The sequence below is a fragment of the Lampetra planeri genome, chromosome 24, assembly GCF_965212315.1.
Source record: "Lampetra planeri chromosome 24, kcLamPlan1.2.h2, whole genome shotgun sequence".
Classification (NCBI taxonomy): domain Eukaryota; kingdom Metazoa; phylum Chordata; class Hyperoartia; order Petromyzontiformes; family Petromyzontidae; genus Lampetra; species Lampetra planeri.
In genome coordinates, this window is record NC_136130.1 from 1,229,781 (window position 1) to 1,252,228 (window position 22,448).

Sequence of the window (22,448 nt, forward strand, 5' to 3'; positions counted from 1 at the left end):
TTCCAGGTTTCCGAGTCTCTGCCCACTCTGGCGTTGAAGTCGCCAAGGATGACAATCTTGTCGTCAGCTGGGATATCCTGCAGAAGGCTGCGTAGGTCGGAGTAAAACTTGTCTTTATCAGTGGGATCTGCCTGGAGAGTTGGAGCGTACACACTGATCAGCGTTGCGTGTTGTTGGTCACGAAGTGGTAGACGCATTGAGATGATGCGGTCAGAGTGACCAGTTGGCAGGCTTGCAAGCTTGGTAGCAGGTATACCCCGTACTATATACTGCCATACCCCGTACTATATACTGCCATAGACAAACCCAACATTAAATTATATACTGTATTACTATACACCATCCTATACCTTATACATTGTAATATTACACTATGTATTATTCTACCCACCCTACTCTATATCACACTGCTGTATATTCACTATACAATTACGATACTATATATTACTTTTTTCCATTCTACGTGACTTTACCGAAAGAACCAAGAAGATGAGTCAGTTGTTAATTAAAAAGGGAATCCGTTAGATCATACATTGGCTGCGCAGAATTCAGATTGGGTTGCGTGCTTGGCAGCGAGCGAAGGGAATGCGCTGCTGCAGAGTGTTAAGGAACCGGGATGGTTCCGGGATTTGTAATGAAGGCGTGCTTAGCAGCAGACTTAGGAAATGCGCTACCGCAGTGTTACGAGAAACCTGAGTGGTTCTGGGATTTGTAATGTATTGATGATTTGACATCCGAGCAGGGGACGCGTCTCCGTAAGCTGCTTTTGGAATTTTCATAACGTCTTTAGCTCAGGGAAATATGGGGTCGGTCGCGCGTCCCTGTTGAAACATCACCGGATTGCAGTGGGAGTCATGTTGATTTACCTGACGACGTCATTGTGTTTGTAGGAATTTGGAGGCAAAATTGCAACGGTTGTGAACTGTGTTGGCTGGATACGGGACGCTAATTTGAAATTTTAAACCCAAATATGCCATTTTGTTGAGAACGCCTGTCAAGTATTGGGTTATGCTGTCAGCGCTTCGGGAGTGCCACTGACCAGGAGAAAAACAAATTAGGTACGCACGTGGCCAGTGCCGGAAATAGTTTCGGAAGTGCGTAGCTTCATGGAAATTGCGTCATACTACCGTCGATTTGGTTACATTTTTGTTACGATTGCGAGGCCGTTGCATACGCTGCCGCTAAGGGTGAAAAGTTCCTATGGGATGATGAGGAACAGCGTTCGTTGAAACGCTTTGGGACGCTTTAGCAGACGCACCGCTGCTCGGATATCAAAATTTTGAAGAGATGGTTGTTATTGCGGGAAAAATCGATGGGGTGGAAAGAGTCATTGTGTAATAATACTCTGGAGATGGCTTGTGAAATCGGTTCTTTTATTTACTTATCTCAGTTCACAAGCACTCCCCGTTGTTGGCAGGCAACGGGAAGTGGGCAGACAGATCGCAAGAGACGCACCGCCACGTGGCACTCAGAGCCCCGCTCGCGCGTGGCCCCTCTCTCTCTTCGTTCCTTGTCTGACCACGTGTCCCTCGGCTCTTCCCATATTTAATGCCTGGGTCACGTGGTACTCTCCAGCCAATCCTTAATAGCCTGCGCTGAATGTTCCAGATTCCCCCATCAACTCCCCGGACCACGCCCCTGACTTGTCTTCCCATTGGCTGAGGCCAAGACCAGCAGAACCAATCATCCTAGCTGACATCCCTCGATCACGCCAGGGCCATGCTCCCAGGCTCTTCCCCCATTGGCTGTAAAGCAGGACCGGCAGAGCCGATCACCACGTGAGCCGGACATAGGCTCTTATTACAATTGCATACGGCAGCCGTGTGCTGCCTGCCGGCAGAGCAAGAATGTTGTGTAACGCGCAGAGAATTGTTGGCAATTATATGCTTCATGCAGTTGTTTCGACCATATTTGTTTGGGATATCGTGTTGCTGAAATTTTGTATTATGGTACCATTGTGCTTGAGGGTAAAACTTATTCGCGATGCGCGCGAGTGTTGATGCACTTGGGGGTAAAGTAACCGCATTGACTTGGATAACGATTTTACTGGCCGGGATTGCATAACGATGTTCATTGTACGCAAAGCATGTAATGGGTGTGCGCAGCGAGAGGCGCCGGCGCAACCATATCGGGTGCCGTTGCGATCACCGGTGGGTTAACTGGGTAACACGAAGCGGAGGCAGGCGGTTAACGGGCGCCTGTACGGTACATAGCCTCCGCGGGAACCATGGCAAGTGGGAGACAGGGCCGGGTTACATTGTTTGATGGTGCCAGTAGGCACGTCACCGAAATTCCATCGGCCCTGGCAGGGTCCCGTCGAGTTGTGGAAATTTGTAGGGACCAGAGTATGAGGATTCGGTGCGGTCGCCGATAGTGGCATGTTCACCCATCACGGTTAAAAAAATATGTCGTACCTTATGATGTGTCATCTCCCATCCCGGAACGGCCTGCATTGGATGTGTTTGACGAGCGTACTGTGCGGCGACGGGAGAACGCACCTCAGCAGTCTACCCCCCGTGTGTCTGCAGGATCGCCATTTTTTTTTAGTCAGGAACCACCCCGGGACGCACGCGACCGCGTTGGGGTCTCATCGGGGAATGGCCGTTGTAACGAAGATGGGCGCACGTTTCGGGCAGGACGCTGCCCCGCGCCCACGGACAGATATACCCTGCCCCCTGTTCAGTCGAGCCGGGGTGACGGACCGGCTGCGGGAACCCGCTCAAGAAGATTGACTTTTTCATAAAACTTTGGGTGACATGGACGTTGGGGGTCGTGTCCGGGTGGAGGATCGTGTACATTTTGTTGGGATATTGTGGTTTGCCGCGTGACGCGTTGTGTTTAGCCGGGACGGCTAACTCTTTAAACATGGGGGGGGGGGGGGGGTGATGTAGTACTTGATATAACACGCGTCACGCGTTTGGTTGTGATACGGACGTGAGGCGAATAGTAGGGGTGAACGGGGACACAGGGAGCGGGGCGCGCGATACAGTTGTTGTTGCGCCAATTAAGGGGGTGAGGTAATTAAGGGACGCTGCAGGTGTTAGGGGTAACTGAGGACGCTGGCGGGTGATTGGTCGAGAGGGTGAGTGGTTGATGACTGGCGCCAGGGTGTCTATGATAACAGCATCACGTGAGGCTGGGGGCCTGGGGTCGAGTAGCGAAGCGGGGGATAACATAATTAATGGGGGCTAATTGGTTCGGGGATAAAGGGAGAGAGCGTATGGAGATATGGGAGTCGTTGTTAGTGTGGGAGTTGCAGTTGGAGTTAGCGTTGGAGTTGGTGCCTGGGACAAGAGTGTATAGTATAAGGTAGCAGTGGATAAGAGTGTATAGTATAAGGTAGCAGTGGATAAGGGTGTATAGTATAAGGTAGCAGTGGACAAGAGTGTATAGTATAAGGTAGCAGTGGACAAAGAGAATACAGTATACGGTAGCAGTGGATATAGAGAGTACGGACAGAGTAGCAAGGACGGAGCGAGTACAGCGTAGCGAAGCAGCGGAGTAACGGACCTTGGTGGAGAGAGAGAGAGCGAGCGAAGCAGCGGAGCGGAGCGAGCGAACGGAGGGACATTGAGTGGGGTCGATGGAGAGTTGTGCATTGAAGAGTATGGAGGAACATTGAGTGATATTGGCCGGAGATGTGAACTATACGCGTTAATAAAGGAACGAGAAATACATAGAAGTTGTCGCGTCAGTACGAGTCCTACACATACATAGCAAACAAGAAATGCCATGTGTACAAAAAACATCTCCTGTGGAGCCCTAACAGACTTTTGGGGGAAGTGCTGGTAAGCGAGCACTTATGAAGACCAGCATAATCACACGAGGGGGTGGGTGGGCAGCACCACGCCGGACCGCCTTTGTTTCCCCAGTGCTGATGTTTCAGTACCACAGCATGTACTCATTTGAGGCTGACTAGACCTAGGGGAGGCCCAGAATTGGTTCAAATATTCACCATTGTCAGTGATCATGAGCGGAAATCGAACTCGGTCACAGGGTTTGTAGCACAGTGCACTAATCACCACTCCCCACATGCATATCTATAACCATGCATATACAATCACATAAACACAACGACAATATCCCCTGTTTAGTCTTTACAAGACTGTCTGGGCGAGAAGCATTTAGCAAGCACCTGTAAAGATCATACACATATATGCTTGCACACACAAAACGTTTTAAAAGTATGCATTTATACAATGAATATCACACCTAGTCAAATACACACATATATACATATTTTAATGGTGCAGGCCTTATATATTTCATGTGTACGTTTATTCCTTTGGAAGCAGGCATACTTTTAATAGTGTGCATCAAAGGCACCTTATGGTTATTCTTTTACAGTTCTGTGCGACTAGAAGAAGTGTTCAGCAGGCTGCAGCCACACTGGCTAAAGATACCAAATTCATGATTGATTTCCAGCACAGGCAGAGGTAGGTATGGGAATTGGGCTCTACAAATATTCGTGTTTCGCAAAGGTTCTGTGATTAAGATATCGGTGTAAAAAGTAGCAGTCAAGGTGCCGTCCTGAAATTCCTTGTTCGAGCCACTGCTGGTGTTAACCTCCACTCGAGAGAAAAATATTTTCAATTACTTCATAATTTCCATAATAGAGGTTTTTTTGGGTTAGATCGCGTAAATATGTAAATGTGTCGTTAAAACCCGCCACCACCCGACAGCCAACTAGTAAGGGTTGTCACGTAAACAGAACATGCCAATTCGTCACTAGAACAGCACACCGGTGTGTTGGAGAGCCAAGCCACAAAATTTACAATCTGAGTACGACGTTTCGTCGTACTCAGATTGCCAGTACTTACAACTAGCTTCATCAGACAACAGCCAGATTTGTGGAGAAGTCGAACTGTTTTGTTGCTTATATTGAGGCGTAGATGTGGTGACCACGCTTCTGCGCTCTTGCGCCACATGGGGGGGGGTATTACTGAGGCAACGTACATTATGCGAGCCCTTTGAACTTGTCCTTCCTGTCTATTGTGTGTATTAACATAGCCGTATCAACGGTGATCCCTATTGAAGTATGCTGCCTTTTGTAGGCATGCATTTAAATAATTTATTATTAGATGATGAAACTTTTTTTTATTTCTTTCAATTTCGATAGATTCTCTAATTTGTCTTGGCCAGTCGTAGCTAGTTTTGAACAGAACTTCAACATTATCAAAATCAATTGAGTGTCCTTGTTGGCACGCGTGTTCTCCTACTGCTGACAGTTGTATTTGGGATAATTTAATATTTCTCTGATGTTCTTTTTGTCTCATGCTGATCATTCGTCCTGTTTGCCCAACGTAACATTTATCACACAATGTTGACAGCTTCGGTAATACATCTTTTATACCAGATATAAATTTCTGTATTTTATGTACCGTGCCAAATCTGACTCGGATGTTTGTTTTTCTAAACATCTGGAGAGTTTATCAGTTACTCCCACAATGTACGGCATTTTGATCGTTTTAATTACTTGGGCAGTTTCAATGCTCGTGTTATTTGATTTGGTTTTGACATTCAATGTCCTGTTGATTTGGGTATCATTGTAACCGTTAATTTGCAGCGCTTCTTTAACATGTTGAATTTCACTTCTCAGATCGTCACCATCTGACACTTTCTTAGCTCGATGAATGGGCGTCTTGATAAGAGCAGATTTCTGTGTGGGGTGATGGTGTGACTCTGCATTCAGATAGGCGTCAGTATGCTTTTTCTTTTGGTAAACACTGTGTGTTATTTTACCATTTCGACCCGTCCGAGCAGAATATCCAGAAATGGTAGAGTTCTATCAGCTTCCACTTCCATGGTGAACTGGATGAATGGGTTTTGCGAGTTGAGATGATTTAGAAATGCGTTCAATATATCTTTGCCGTGTGGCCAGACCACCAATGTGTCATCCACATATCTAAACCAAGCAGATGGTTTTAGTGTGCTTGAAGCTATTGCTTTTGTTTCAAAATCTTCCATGTACAAATTCGCTATCACAGGAGACAAAGGAGAGCCCATTTTTTCTCCTTCCTTTTGTTTATAGAAGTCACCTTTCCACAAGAAGTAAGTGTTTTTAGACAGTTTCAGCTCGTCTTGGGATATCTTTGGCTAAACTTTTGTTCGTTACTAAAGTGTCGAGTAATTTAATTGACTCGTTGACTGGAAGCCTCGTGAACAGAGAAGTCACATCAAAACTTACGAGAATATCATTAGGATTAAGCTTAATATCTTTGATTATATTTATGAGATGTTCAGAGTTTCTGATGAACGAAGAGGTCCTACTGCTGTAGGGCTGTATTTGTTTCATTACGTAGTGTGCTAATTTGTACTTGGCAGAGCCTATTGTACTAACTTTGAGTCCTAATAGGACATCAGGTTTGTGAATTTCTGGTAGCCCATAAAGTCTTGGTGGGTTTGATGCCCTTGGTTTCATCAGGTATTGCTCTTCCTTGGTAATTGATGACTTGGCAATGATTGCCGTTTTACTTTCCAAGGTGCTGGTTGGGTCTCGTTTAATTTTAAGGTCGGTACCTTCATCGAGTAAATCTTTAATTTTATTATCATAGTCCTCACGGGGCATCACAACAATTGATCGGCCCTTATCAGCAGCAAAAATTTGGATATCTTTATTTGCTCTCAATTCTCTTGAGGCTTTTGCTTCACTGAAGTTAATATTTGATTTTGGCAATTTGCTGTTTTCAATAATTTTGGCAACCTCGTGCCAAGTCATCTCAGCTTGATTTTGGGGGAGATGTCTAACTGCTGATTCCACTTCAGCAATGATCTCATCGACAGGGATTTTACGTGGGGCAACAGCAAAGTGGAAGCGAATCATCAAATAATACATTATTTAAATGCATGCCTACAAAGGGCAGCATACTTCAATCGGGATTACCGTTGGTACGGCTATTTTAATAAATATAATAGGAAGGACAAGTTCAAAGGGCTTGCATAATGAATCATGTACATTGCCTCAGTAATCCCCCCCCCAACGTGGTGCAAGAGCACAAAAGCATGGTCACCACATCTACGCCTCTATATAAGGAATGAAACAGTTCGACTTCACAAATCTGGTTGTCGCCTGATGAAGCTAGTTGTAATTACTGGCGAAATGTCGTACTCAGATTGTAAATGTTGTGGCTTGGCTCTCCAACATAATGGTGTGCTCTTGATTTAAAGCTGTCGTGACTGCAGGAATTCATATTCTTTGGGTCTTTCGGTGAGATCACATGGATAGGTTCAAAGAATATAACAGAAAATAACAAAAAACTACGACGTTTCAATTGCAACACAAGCGGTCATCATCAACAAAAGGGGGTTTAGCTTCTAAAGACAACTGTTAATGTAAGTGGTGGGCAGCGACAGCAGCGGTAGTGGGTTTTCCACCAATCAAAGGGCTGCCAGGTAAAAATTAGCATGTTAATGTAAGATCACCGAGCATCCTCCACGGCGAGCGCGCCGAGGTGGCTGTGATGTTCCCATCCTACCACCTTCCGATATTAGTTGTTATTTTTGGCTCTCTGATTTTTTACATTAACAGATTACATTTCTCACACTAACACAGCCATATTCTTAGGTTTTTTCGGTAAAGTCACGTAGGTAAAACATCAAAATTAATGAAAATAAAACAAAAATCACGACGTTTCGGAGGCAACACAAGTCTCCGTCATCAGGTGGGACCGTCACAGCCGAATTAGCTGCATCAAGTGAGGCAATGATTCAAGATGTAATCCCTTATAAGCAAGTTGAAGGGGGAGGAGAGGGGGGGGGAGCTCATCAGAATGTGGTAGCCAATGAATGGAACGTATCGGGAGGGAGGGGGGCGGGGCTCAAAGACAGCACGGAGTGCTAAGTACAACGCATCGGGAGGGGGGGGGGGCGGGGTCAAAAAAATGGACGACGGCTTGGACGCGGTTGCTGCTGCACATGCCAACACAATGGACAGAGAGGGGGAGGGGAGGTCTGATACACATGATAGACAAAAGAACGAAAATGCCCATGTTTATACCAATGCTGGCTGAATAATGAAGAGAGTACTGTTAAAAAATAACTGGGGATGTTAACACTCGGTAAAGTAAAGTAAAATAGTGCCTGTCAGATAAGATGGTCCAAAAAAGTGTAATTAAGTCTTTTTTGCGTGGTTGATAACATCTTTCCAATGATTACTAAGTTTGTACCCATCATCACGGTTGAAATTATGTCTGTGTTTGTATATTTGTATGGCTTCGTGTACAAACCTTTGATGGTAGCCGGGAGGTTTGCAGAGAACCTTGGTCTCGGAAAAGACAATTTCATGAGAGCCCACCGAGTTGTAGCAATGATCGGCAACGGCAGAAGAATCAGTTCTGCCGTGTTTCAGATCTGACTTGTGCTCGCGGACACGATCAGAAACATGACGTTTCGTTTCTCCAATGTAGCAATCACCACAAATGCAACTCAATTTGTAGACTCCAGGATACTGTAAGTCAGGAACGACATCCTTCACAGATGGAATCAGATCACGGATTTTATGCACTGTACTGAATCGGACTTGGATCTTATGTTTGTTTAGAATTTTGGAGATCTTTTTGGTCACGCCTGCTATGTATGGTAACGTGATGGTTTTGGTCGGAGTTTCATGTGGCTGTTTCTGTGTGGTGGCGGATAGGTATGTGGATGACACTTTCGTCATCTGGCCACATGGCCTCCCAGCATTGAACCACTTCTTGGACCACATCAATTCCAGACACCCATCCATCAGATTCACCATGGAAGTGGAGAAAGATGGTAAACTACCATTCTTGGATATTCTGTTTGAGAGGAGGCCTGACGGATCCTTGGGACATTCTGTCTACAGGAAAGCCACCCACACAGATTCCTACTTGAAACCGGATTCCCACCACCACCCATCTCAAAAGAATTCTCTCATCAAAACGCTATACCACAGAGCCCATGGCATTTCTGACAAACACCACCTGACCGGTGAATTAAGACATGTACATCGGGCCCTCAGGATGAACGGATACTCTGACCGTACTATCCGCCAAGCTGTCTCTCCCACCACACAGAAACAGCCACATGAAACTCCGACCAAAACCATCACGTTACCATACATAGCAGGCGTGACCAAAAAGATCTCCAAAATTCTAAACAAACATAAGATCCAAGTCCGATTCAGTACAGTGCATAAAATCCGTGATCTGATTCCATCTGTGAAGGATGTCGTTCCTGACTTACAGTATCCTGGAGTCTACAAATTGAGTTGCATTTGTGGTGATTGCTACATTGGAGAAACGAAACGTCATGTTTCTGATCGTGACCGCGAGCACAAGTCAGATCTGAAACACGGCAGAACTGATTCTTCTGCCGTTGCCGATCATTGCTACAACTCGGTGGGCTCTCATGAAATTGTCTTTTCCGAGACCAAGGTTCTCTGCAAACCTCCCGGCTACCATCAAAGGTTTGTACACGAAGCCATACAAATATACAAACACAGACATAATTTCAACCGTGATGATGGGTACAAACTTAGTAATCATTGGAAAGATGTTATCAACCACGCAAAAAAGACTTAATTACACTTTTTTGGACCATCTTATCTGACAGGCACTATTTTACTTTACTTTACCGAGTGTTAACATCCCCAGTTATTTTTTAACAGTACTCTCTTCATTATTCAGCCAGCATTGGTATAAACATGGGCATTTTCGTTCTTTTGTCTATCATGTGTATCAGACCTCCCCTCCCCCTCTCTGTCCATTGTGTTGGTGTGTGCAGCAGCAACCGCGTCCAAGCCGTCGTCCATTTTTTTGGCCCCGCCCCCCCCCCGATGCGTTGTACTTAGCACTCCGTGCTGTCTTTGAGCCCCGCCCCCCTCCCTCCCGATACGTTCCATTCATTGGCTACCACATTCTGATGAGCTCCCCCCCCCTCTCCTCCCCCCTTCAACTTGCTTATAAGGGATTACATCTTGAATCATTGCCTCACTTGATGCAGCTAATTCGGCTGTGACGGTCCCACCTGATGACGGAGACTTGTGTTGCCTCCGAAACGTCGTGATTTTTGTTTTATTTTATTTTCATTAATTTTGATGTTTTACCTACGTGACTTTACCGAAAAAACCTAAGAATATGATTCCTTGCAGTCACGAAAGCTTCAAATCTAGAACTAACACAGCCACTTTGCACACTATCCTCGAGGTTGCTGCTCGGCGATCTCCCATTAATATGCTAATCTCTCACATTAACATAGCCACCTTGGCACACTCACCGTGGAGGATGCTCGGCGATTTTATATTAACATGCAAATTTTTACCTGGCAGCCCTTTGATTGGTGGAAAACCCACTACCGCTGCTGTCGCTGCCCACCACTTACATTAACATTGGCTGCTGACATTTGGGCTACGCCCATTTCAAATCTTTATAAACAGTTGCCTTAAGAAGATAACCCCCCTTTTCCTGATGACGACTGCTTGTGTTGTGATCAAAACGTCATAGTTTTTTTTGTTATTTTTTTTTAACCTATCTACGTGACCTTACCGAAAGACCCAAAGAATATTAATTCCTGCAGTTACGAAAGCTTTAAGTCAAGATTTAACTGCCTCTACGGGGAGGGTTTCCACACAACTATTAGATCTTTTAACAAACTTCGAGACAAGAAGGCTCATCTGATCGAGTCGCTCATATTTCTGAAGAGATGCCGCGACACTAAGGTAAAACCGATCGCCTTTACACTGACATCTGCTGCTGTTTCTTCTCCCCATGCTAAACGGATCTTGTTCAGGGCTGGCCTAGCCTTGATCTCAGAGAGAATAAGATTGCTCCGATTTGAACTAGATAATTTAGACAAGACTCTTGAAATCACACTGAACATTGACAGAAAAAATGTCTACATCTGATTGGGAACATGTAGATAACATGACAGCCACTTCAGCCACCTCAATGTCAGCCAAATACCAAGGTACTTTGCAAACCTCCTGAATACTACCAAAGATTTGTCCATGAGGCCATCCAGATATACAAACACAGACATAACTTCAACCAAGATGATGGATTCAGATTGAGCATTCATTGGAAAGATGTAATTAACCAGGTTAAACTTTAGTTACTGTGCAGTTTATTGATAGATAGCCAGTTTAGATTTATCTTCTTAAACATATCCATATTACCAGTCTGTTACCCCCAGCTCCACGCACCACCATCAACATCACCACACGTTGTTTATCATGTTTAGCTTCTTTTTTACTTTAGTTACCTGCTTTGAATTTTACCCACCCAGCAGCATAACAAAAGGCGGCTTAATCCTAGCTTGCTTATCTACTTCTGCCATCTACATTACAAAGGCTCCGTTCCAGCAGCAGTACTGACCATCTCACAACTCCTCCTCTCCCGCGGCCCATCCTGGCTCCTCCCCCCTTAACCAGTATATAAGATCGTGCCTCTTGGGACTTCTCTTCACTTGATACAGCAATTTTGCTGTGACGGTTTCACCTGAAGACGGAAGCTTGTGTTGCCTCCGAAACGTCGTGATTTCATTTATTTGTTTTCTTTATTAACCTACGTGACTTTACCGAAAAAACCAAAGAGTATGAATCCTTGCAGTCACGAAAGCTTCAAATCTAGAATTTTATCACTGATTCGACATTTTCAATCGAACCAACTAAGCGGGTTTCCTTAAAACCCTCTGCTGCTAGACCACCCAGATTGTATGGCTTACAAAAAATCCATAAAAAAGGTATGCCCCTTCGATTTAAATCTTTCGTCACTGCAGGGATTCATCTTCTTGTCACGTAGAAGGGAAATAATAAAATAATAAAAATAAAACATTAAAATACAATTCTCACGACGTTTCGGCCACAACGCAAACAGCCGTCCTCAGGTGAAGAAGAGGGCTGTCGGAAAGACAGCGTCATTCGGATGACTTTACCAAAAGAACCAAGAAGAGGTACGGCCCTTTGTTCTATCGTTTCCACCATTGACTCACCCACCTACAAACTAGCCCGATTTCTTTCTGAGACCTTACAACTATGCACTGGTAAGACCACCTCAGCTGTACTTAACTCAGTTCACTTGGTGTGGTTAATTAAGAACATCTCACTATCTCCAGGTGATTTGCTCATTGGTTTCGATGTGGTCTCTTTGTTTGCCAAAGTTCCTGTGCCTGACACAGGAACTGTGCCTGACACAGGAACTTTGGTCCAACAAGGACTGAATGCTGATGTACCGGCCCTGGTGAGACACTGCCTCACCAACACCTACTTCACCTGGAATGGAACATTCTAAAAACAAGTTGAAGGTACCCCAATGGGTTGTCCCTTATTTCCAGTTGTACCCAATGTTTTCATGGAAAATTTTGAGACAGATGCCATACAGGCATTCACTCTACATCCATCCTTGTGGAAGAGGTACGTAGATGACACGTTCATCATCTGGCCACATGGCCGACCAGCTCTGAACCAATTTCTCAACCACATCAATTCCATACACCCAGCCATCAAATTCACTATGGAGGTGGAAAAGGATGGCAAGTTACCATTATTGGATGTTTTAATCGAAAAGAGACCAGATGGCTCAATGGGACACTGTCTACAGGAAAGCCACCCATATGGATGCCTACCTAAAACCTAACTCCCACCACCATCTATCCCAGAAGAATTCTCTCGTCAAAACTCTACACCATAGAGCTCGATGTATTTCCGACCATCACCTAGCCGGTGAACTGGAACACGTACACCAAGATCTCAAGATGAATGGATATTCAGACTACACAATCCGTAAAGCTATCACCCCAACCGTTGGGAAAGAACCATCTGAGGACCCAATCAAAACTATCACCTTGCCATATATAGCAGGGGTCACCAATTTTTTTTCCCAAAATCATGAGCAAACACAAGATCCAGGTTCGATTTAACACAGTACATAAGATTCGTGATCTGATCCCATCTGTGAGGATGTGATCCCTGACATGCAATACCCCGGTGTCTACAAACTAAGCTGTGTCTGTGGCAGTAGTTACATTGGGGAAACTCAGCAACATGTCGCAGACCGGGTTTGTGAACATAAGGCAGATATGAAACACGGTAGGACCAATACCTCGGCCGTGGCTGATCATTGTTTTAATGCGGTGGGCTCACACGAAATTGATTTCTCGAAGACGAAGGTACTTTGCAAACTCACTGGCTATCAACAATGATTCGTTCACGAAGGCATCCAAATATATATAGACACAGATACAGTTTCCACCACGAAGATGGGTACAAACTGAGCAATCATTGGAAGGACGTTATTAACCAGTTAAAATCATCACTAGCTGTGATGTTCCCATCCTACCACCTTCTGATGTTAGTTGTTATTTTCGGCTCTCTGATTTTTTACATTAACAGATTAAATTTCTCACACTAACACAGCCACCTCGTGCGCCATCCCCGAGGTTGCTGCTCGGCGGTCTGCCATTAACATGCTAATCTCTCACATTAACACAGCCACCTCGGCGTGCTCGCCGTGGAGGATGCTCGGCGATCTTACATTAACATGCTCATTTTTACCTGGCAGCCCTTTGATTGGTGGAAAACCTACCACCGCCGTAATCGCTGCCCACCACATTAACATTGGCTACTGACATTTGGGCTACGCTCATTACAAACCTTTATAAACAGTTGTTTTTAGAAGCTAACCCCCCTTTTCCTGATGACGACCGCGTGTGTTGCCATAGAAACGTAGTTTTTTGTTGTTATTTTTGTTATTTTCTTTGAACCTATCTACGTGACCTTACCGAAAGACCCAACGAATATATACACCGGTGTGCTGTACTAGTGACGAATTGGCATGTTCTGTTTACGTGACAACCCTTACTAGTTGGCTGTGCCGGGTGGTGGCGGGTTTTAACGATACGCGATCTAACCCAAAAAAACCCTCTTATGGATGATATTGGTCGCGAAAGCCTACGTGTTGAACTGACTTCACAATTTATTTAGCAATATGAAATACGTACTGAGGCCCTTCCCTCGTATTAGCCTTAGGCGCCTCATAAGTTTAATCTGGGCCTGATAATAATGCATCTAAGATCTGGGGAACAAGGTGATCAAGGGGAGATTGACACATGTGACTGTGAAAATTGCACACTTCCATTATGGCACCAAGACCGTCCGTAGTGCCATATCACTTAAGAAAGAGATGAGCGCGCGCACACATCATCATCAGCCATGATCAATCCACTGTTGGATGAAGAGCCCAATTATATTTTTTGTTCAATGTGCTGTGAAGATAGAGTAAGCTCAAAGGTTTGTGCCGTGAAATGAAAAACGATGAGAAGCACTGCTCTAGAGGGATATTGGTCTACTCTCTCACATTGACCAGACGTGTTGGAAGAGGCAGGCATACCCACACTTTACCCTACTACACGCGTCCTGCCGATCAACTATGGTTGTATGTACTCTATTTATACACTGCTCGGTGGACAGGGGCAGTGGGGGGAGATTTTAAAGCGTGCACCGTTTAAAATATTGCGCTGGAAGGTGGAATTGATTACAAGTCTAGCGTGGTAACCATTACACCATATATACTGGTAATTTATTGTAATTTCAGACTGCAGAACCATGCTTCTCACCTAAAGGATATCAAGCTGAGAGGTAAGTTTGTAAAGCCCTCACTGTTTTTAACGATGATTTAAAACAATTGCATTAAAATATAAAATTCACATTCGTGTATTTTTTATTACTGTTGTAGATTTGCTGATGAAAGGAATTGCATACCATCATGCAGGGATGGAAACGTCTGATAGAAGAAACATTGAAGATGTTTTCTTGCAAGGAGAACTGCCAGTACTGTGTACGTAAAATTTGAGTAGTATATACTTTATTCATGGAGAGATTGTAAATTGATATATGTGTCCATGCATCAGGTTTGCATGTGGCTTTGTAAAATTAGTAGGGGCTGTCATGTGTGCATATTTTAAGATTACAAGCCCATACTGATATCTAACAGATTATCCTTGCGTATAAGCATCTGGAAGTCCACCATCAATGGTTCAAGCAAGCCTGACTGGTGATGAGACACTGAACATTGAAACTGCACCAATGCCGCTGAAATTGTGGTTACTGGCAGCTGCCTTGTAACCAACCGCATGCGATATATTTGCTGCCAGATACATGATTACAGTATTTTATAAAGTTCAATATTTTTATGATGACTTATTAATTTCACCGAGTTATTTATGCTATGGTTTGTGTATAGGGGCGGCAGCGTGTTTGACACTTGTTACAGAGGTTACAGAGGTTTGCAGTTGGAATATGGCAATTCGTTCTGGTTAATACTGCAAGTATATTACCGTAATCATAACATACTTTGTTGCGGTCTCCTTAAGAGTGGGCATTAATATTCCCGTGACATGATTTGAAGAGAGTAGGCTGTTGTGTGCTGGTGTCGAGGTCCAGATTTGTAAATGTTCCCACAAAATATCATCAGGAAGCATATAGCAACATTGCCCCTACTGTGAAACTATTGCAGAATATGTGCAACACAGCACCTTTTTTGTGATAGCCTGATATAAGAATGGTGCAAATACCGAATTTTTTAATTTTATTTCTCTGCAGTCTCCACAAGTACACTGGCTATGGGTGTAAACCTTCCTGCACACCTGGTCATCGTAAAATCTACCATGCACTACACCGGGGGAGGCATGCTGCAAGAATATGGGGAAACAGATATTCTACAGATGATTGGCAGGGCAGGAAGACCACAGGTAGATGCACATACTCTGACTATATTCTTTCATAATTCCTTACTTTTGAGAACTAAATATTCGTTAATTGTTTTTTTTTTACCCTTCTATCTGGCAACAAAACTGACACCTTTTTTACAAGGAGTCATGTTTGCATAGACCACAATACCTGCAGCCATAATCACTGGCAATTGAGGTTCCAATGGTGTAAATATTCGTTTTCAAAACTGAAATGCATTCTTGCATTGTGCACAAATGTATTCTAGTTTATTGCATCCCATCTCTTGAAACCCATCATGTGGACAATATAGCATCTATTTTGAAGAAGAGGTAAAGTCAGTGCTTTCTTGCTTAATTGTGCATTGATGTGGTGCTCATCTACTATTTACAGCCCTCAGCCAGGGGTGGGCCTCCTTCATTCCAATGGAATGGTAGAGTCTTTCCAAAGGACAACCAATGTTGACTTTTTCACGAAGTTACATTTATTTTATCGACCAAAGAGGGATGATGGGCTGAGTCAACCTCTAACCATGAGTTGAACTCACAACCTTCCGATTGCAAGCTGGCCGATCTACCTCTGAGCCACCTGGCTGGTTCTGCAAGATGTAGTAAACTGTTACACTATTCTGGCTCAATTATGACTGTGTCATACCATGTTAACCATTTGTTAAAACATATAATTGTGTTTTTTTTTTAAATGGTAAAAAATTAATTACAATCGGCTAAGCACAGTAATAGATTATAGACGTGTGTCGCCATGCTGGAAGTGGGGTGCGGTTGTGTAGCGATTAGCGCGCTGCATTACAAACCTGGCGACCTGAGTGATGATTATCTGAACCGAACCTGGTACTGGCCATCCACCCCCTCGTGTGCCATGCTTGCCTTCATAGGTGTTTGCTAACAGCATTTGCCCCAACAGCCAGTTAAGGCTCTACGGGGATCTTTGTATTTTGTAGTAGTATATGCCTGTGGTAGCAAGGGTTTGTGGATTGTGCATATGTGTGTGTAATACTCACTAGAGATGGCAGTACATAAAGTTATGTGTGAACCTGTGTGTTTTCCCCAGGAATTTTTGTTTCCTCCCAAACACAAAACTTATCCAAATAAATCATGCAAATATTTAATGCAGAATCCATCTGAATTTCCTAATTATTCGTATTGCTATTTATCTATTTTTTATGCAAAGTAACATACGTTATATCGTTTACAGTTTGATGTTTCAGCCATTGCAGTGATATTGACAAGAAATGAATTGAAAGAAAAATATGAACGAATGCTAAGTGGGACCCAAGAACTAGAAAGCAGGTAGGACAATAACGGCAGTTTTTTATGTATATGTAGTAGGTTCAAGGAGACTTGGACGACGTAGTCGGAGGCACACTTATTTATTAACCACAGTTGTATATTACAGGCCGAGATATACAACACTCGAAGGGGTATCGGCCCCTTCACCCGTCTAACAGGGAGATCCCACAATCTCTGTCCCGGCTAGCCTACTCCTAGGTCCTCCACTACAGGGCTAGGGGAGGCTAGCTGACCCAGCTCTGGTTAAGCTGGGATTACGGCACCCTGAGTCCCCAGACCGGCTCTTAGAAGAACATCGGCTCTGGGCTCTCGGGGCCACGCCACTGGCTTGCCCTGGTCGGTCCTGAGAAGGACAGCGATCCAGGGGAGTCCCAGGGCCTATCTAGCCGGTCTTCTTGCTTCGCTGGTTTAAGCTGAACACTGAACCCCGAGCCCTCCGGCTCACCGCCTTATATAGCAACTCCCCCACCGAGGGGTGGGGCCGTGGGGGATCCCAGCGCCGTATTAGCCCCCCAGGCTAAACGGTGTGGACGTGGATGTAAGCATCTCTTCGCGTACGGGCATAACCACGCTCGGTGTGTTTGTTTGCCCTCCCGTAACACCTCTACATATATAAAAAAGGGAAATTTGTGGATATGTTTTCAGTTTCATTTATTAGGTATAACCCTGTGAGCCATGCGGCTCTTGACTCGGGTGCAACCACAACAAAACAAAATTATGAACAAGAAACATCTTAAAGTGACTACACACAACAGAAAAAATCATGGAAAAAACAGCAAAGTCTTCCAGAAAAAACACCGCATTTCAACGCTGTGTGCAAAAAAATCCCAGTGGGATGCAAGTCAAACAATAACAACCATAAGACAATGTAGATTAAAGTTATCAGGCCAACTATGTACGACAACAAACAAACATGGCCAGACCAAACCGTCCTCAAAATCACTCAAATAAAGCCACAAAAACAATGTAACAGTGATCATAGGAACTGTGATTCTAATCCAACAACAAACGATATACATAACATGTACAACCAAATCCCGCAGCCATAACTGGCTGCATGAGTCACTCCATAACAGCAGGAGCATCAGTAGCAGAATCTAAATTTCTCAATACACCTTTAAAGATCAGCACACCACAATCAAAACTCAAGATCATACTTTGCAGCAGTCATCCGGAATGATACATTTGATTTCAGGCCATTCTGAATAGCAGTGGCAGCTAGGTGTGTACAACTCCTCTAGATCAGTTTTGAGTGAAGATCTCACAGGTAGTGATCAAAGTTGCAGTTTATTGGCGATAGCATTCCAGACCCTGGGGGCATCAATAGAAAAGGCCCTTCCTCCAGTATTTGTACGGCAATAAGGAATGTGAAGCTGGTAAATGAGCGAAGACCTTAGGTCACATTTGTTCTTCGAAACAGTGAGGAGATCCAGCAGGTAGTCTGCTGATTTTTTTGTAAGTACTTCGTGAATAAATAAGATCTGATGCACAAGCCATCAATCATTTAGATAAGTTAAGTTTGACCTAATGTAGAGATCGCAGTGGTGGGTCCTATATGGGCAGTTCAATGCAAATCTTAAGGCCGAGTGATAAATTGAGTCAAGCTTCTTCAGTAAAGTACTGGGGGCTGATTTATATACGATGTCACAGTAATCAAGTAGAGGCAGTATAGTAGCTTTTATCAATTCCAAGCGGAATATAGGGGGAAAGCAGTGCTTGTGTCGATAAAGAAAACAAATATTTTCTTTTGTCTTTTTACCAATATAATCAATGTGATCTTGAAAATTCAGTTTTGAATCAAAGATGACCCCAAGATACTTATAGATCTTGACTTGCTCTATTTGATGATTATTTAAGGAATATATTTGGGGGAAAATATCTTCCTGCTTTACTCCTGGTGAGAAGCATAGCACCTTGGTTTTGGAGGTATTCAGGACCAGTTTAAGAGCTACTAGCTTATGTTGTAGTTTATTGAAATCACCCTGGAGCTTAGCAATCACGTCATCCAGAGAGCGGCCAGCAGTAATCAGTATAGTGTCATCTGCAAACAGATTTACCCTGGAATGATCCAGGTCAGTGCCCAAGTCATTGACGTAAAGAGAGAACAAGAGGGGGTCAAGGATGGAACCCTGTGGAACCCCTTTTGTTATCTTAACACTGTTTGACCTCCAACCATCTGTGAATACAGTTTGGGTGCGAGAAGAGAGGTAATTTTTTAAACCATTCTACTGCATGTTTGGAGAAACGGAGGCAACTTAGTTTACTAAGCAGGGTGCTGTGGTCCACTGTATCAAAGGCTTTGGACAAGTCAAGAAAAAGACTGGCACAGTACTGCTTATTATCAAGGCGACTGTAAATGTGATTCAGAGAGTCTAATGCAGTAGACGTGGTGCTGTATGTTTTTCGGAACCCAGATTGTCTTCGATGTAATAGATTGTTGTTGGACAGGAAACTGCGACTTTGGTTTTTCAATCATTTTTTTTATTGCATCAACGGGGACAAAATTGAGATAGGTCGGTAGTTATTTGGATCATCTTTAGGGCCCCCTTTGTGAAGTTGACGAACATAGGAATATTTACATTCTAGAGGTACTGATGCTTCTTTGATGGACAGGTTGAAAATATGGGCTACAGGTTTGTATATTAGGTGACCAACAGTTAGCAGAGCAAAGACGGGAATATTATCTGCTCCGGTAGAGGAGGACCCTTTGAGGTAGCACAGTTGTTTCAGAACATTACTTTCGTGGATTGGCTGGAAACTAAATTCGTTTAATGTTTGGACAGGGGTGTAGGAAATTGCATGAGCAGGGGTGACTCCCAATCCATTATAAAAAAAAGGTCACCAGCTTCAGAAAAATGAAGGTTAAAATTGTCGACTATTTTTTGGGGTTCTGAAAAATAGTCCCCATTTTGGTTAAGCGCAATGGGCAGATTATATGTGTTGGATGCCTTTTTCGATACATTTGATTGTTTTCCAGAAGATCCTGGCATTTCCATGTGATTCCAGGAGAGTGGAGGAAAAGTAAGCATTTTTTGCATTCCGTATTTTTTTGACACATCTATTCCTTAAAATCCTGTATTCTAGCCAGTCATTGACCAAATTACTTTTCTGAGCACATGCCCAAGCCTCGTCCCTAGTTTGCATGAGCTTAGTAATCAAAGGATCAAACCATGATGGGCGGTTGCCTTTAGTTTTAAATCTAACTAACGGAGCATGTTTGTTAAGAATTTGGAGAAACGTACCTGAAGGTCTCCCAAGCCGTAGCCAGGTTGGGGATATCACAGACCTTGACAATATCCGAGTGAAGCACATCATTAGTAAATGCCTGAATGCTGAAGTGTCTCATGGAGTGCTTCTCAACCAATGTAGGGGGGGCTTTGGGTCTGGCTGATGATCTCACCCCAAATAAGGAGTGATCACTAAGGTTTATTACCCAGAACATCAGTCAGTGAGAAATTGTGAGGGGCATTTGTCAATAGGACTTCAAGCAGAGATGACTGTCCTGGATTTTTTAGGTTGGGTCTTGTGGGGACATTTATTAATTAAAATAGGTTAAATTCATCTGCAAAATTTGTGGCCATGGCCAGCGGGTTTAGCCAATTCCAAATCAGATCATCCACTAAAATTATTTCACCTTTAGGGAGGCCCCCAAGAAGCTTTCTCTCTCAGTGCAGATGCAGCTTCAACATCCTTACCACTAGGCGGTCTATAGCAGCACACTACCAATATCTTTTGATTATTTGGGAGAGTTATTCTGAGAGCCAGACATTCAAAGCAACATTTTTTTAACAAGGAGTGAGCTGGTGAGCATGCAATAGTATTATGAACATAGATTGCAATTCCACCTCCTTTGTGTGTCTGTTCGAAATGTTTAGCATACTTCCCAACACTTGAAATTTGGCATGTGGGTAGCTTCCACACTGTGTATACAGCGTAAAAAGTTTAAAAATAGACTTTTGTATTTGGGTGGGGGGGAATGACCATGAAGTGTGTGGCGTCAAACCGCATACAGGCCTGGCGAGAATCGATATCTGGTGAGCGTTTGTGGTATCGATTAAACGGGAATAGACCGATTCTAAATAAATCTACAACCTTCGATTCCTTTTCTCGATTTAAAGAATTGATTCTTGGCACGCGAGCGTCAGTCAGACCTTCCACCGCGCGTTCGGTTTTATTTTTATCAATCAGGTAATGATCAAAGTTTTATTTTCATTTATGATTAAATTGCTTTAAAAATATATAATTACATGAATTATAAAGATTAGGGTTATTGTGTGAAAACTACATGTAGCACGTTAAATGTTTCCCCCCTAAGTAACATGGCTAGACGGTACAATGCCAATGGGTCTTTTATGTAAAAAATTATTTAGGTAAATTATTATTGCAAGTACTTTGAATTTTTACCTATAAAAATAATTTTTGTTTGTCTGTGTCTCTCCGTTTGTCTGTGTACGCAACTTGCGACGCTTTGAACTCACAAACTGGGGTTTACATTTCTAACTTTAAAGTAGTTAAATTGACAATTTAGTACCATAAATGATTATATTACTACGCTGAGCGCGCGCCAAAGCACGCATCTTCGCATGCACGAAACGTCGTGGTTTCCCCAGCAACGCACACGCGCGATCGGTGGGGGCGGGGAAACATTCTCATTCGCTTTAATGCAAAAAAAAGACAATGCTGAGGTAATTCTTCAAAGTGTCAAGTCCTCTTCTCCCACCCTAATGTGTGCAGTTACTACTATAGTCAGTATATACTGCTGCAGAGTCGGTAGATACGACTATACAGCCAGTGCATACTGCTATAGAGTCTGCAGATACTACTATAGAGTCAGCAGATAATACTATGGAGTTAGTAGTTACTACTATAGTCAGTAGATACTACTATTGAGTCAATAGATACCACTATAGATTCAGTAGGTACTACTATAGTCATTAGATACTACTGTAGAGTCAGCAGTTATAACTGTAGAGCCAGATACTACTGGAGAGTCAGATACTACTGTAATAACAGCCATAGAGGGTTCACGTGGGGATTGGCTTGCCGGTCCTGCTTGTAGCCAATAAGGGTTGAGATAGGGACCATGGCCCATGCGTCATCACGACAGGTCATCAGGAGTGATTGGCCTAGCCATTCGGGGCCCCAGCCAATGGGGAGCCGGATGAGGGGCGTGGTCCCGGGATTGACAGGGAACCATCGAGAATGGTCAAAGCTGTCCATGTACGATTGGCTGGGGGAACCACGTGACGAAGGTATTAAGAGCGAGTGGAGGGGAACGATCGGGAGCAGACTGAAACTGACAAGAGCAGGGTCACGCGCGGACGGGGGCTGGGATTGCCACGTGCGCGGTGGGGACTTAGTGCGTGGTCTGTCCTCTCTCCGTTGTCTGCCAGCAACGGAGAGTGAGTGAGCAAAGTGTATTGTGGAGTGGAAATAAAAGGACTGATTCCGAATACCGT

The 22,448-nt window shown here is 43.8% G+C and overlaps 1 protein-coding gene across 1 annotated transcript in view; it reads left to right on the forward strand.

Moving 5' to 3' along the window:
* The window catches only part of HFM1 (helicase for meiosis 1), a 79,446-nt gene that overhangs the window by 15,239 nt on the left and 41,759 nt on the right, over positions 1 to 22,448 (forward strand). Inside the window, exons 10-14 of the mRNA XM_078605786.1 lie at positions 4,348 to 4,436; positions 14,550 to 14,593; positions 14,691 to 14,792; positions 15,557 to 15,705; positions 16,895 to 16,989. Of these exons, the coding sequence (XP_078461912.1) occupies positions 4,348 to 4,436; positions 14,550 to 14,593; positions 14,691 to 14,792; positions 15,557 to 15,705; positions 16,895 to 16,989 (479 nt within the window). The remainder of the gene's footprint in view (positions 1 to 4,347; positions 4,437 to 14,549; positions 14,594 to 14,690; positions 14,793 to 15,556; positions 15,706 to 16,894; positions 16,990 to 22,448) is intronic.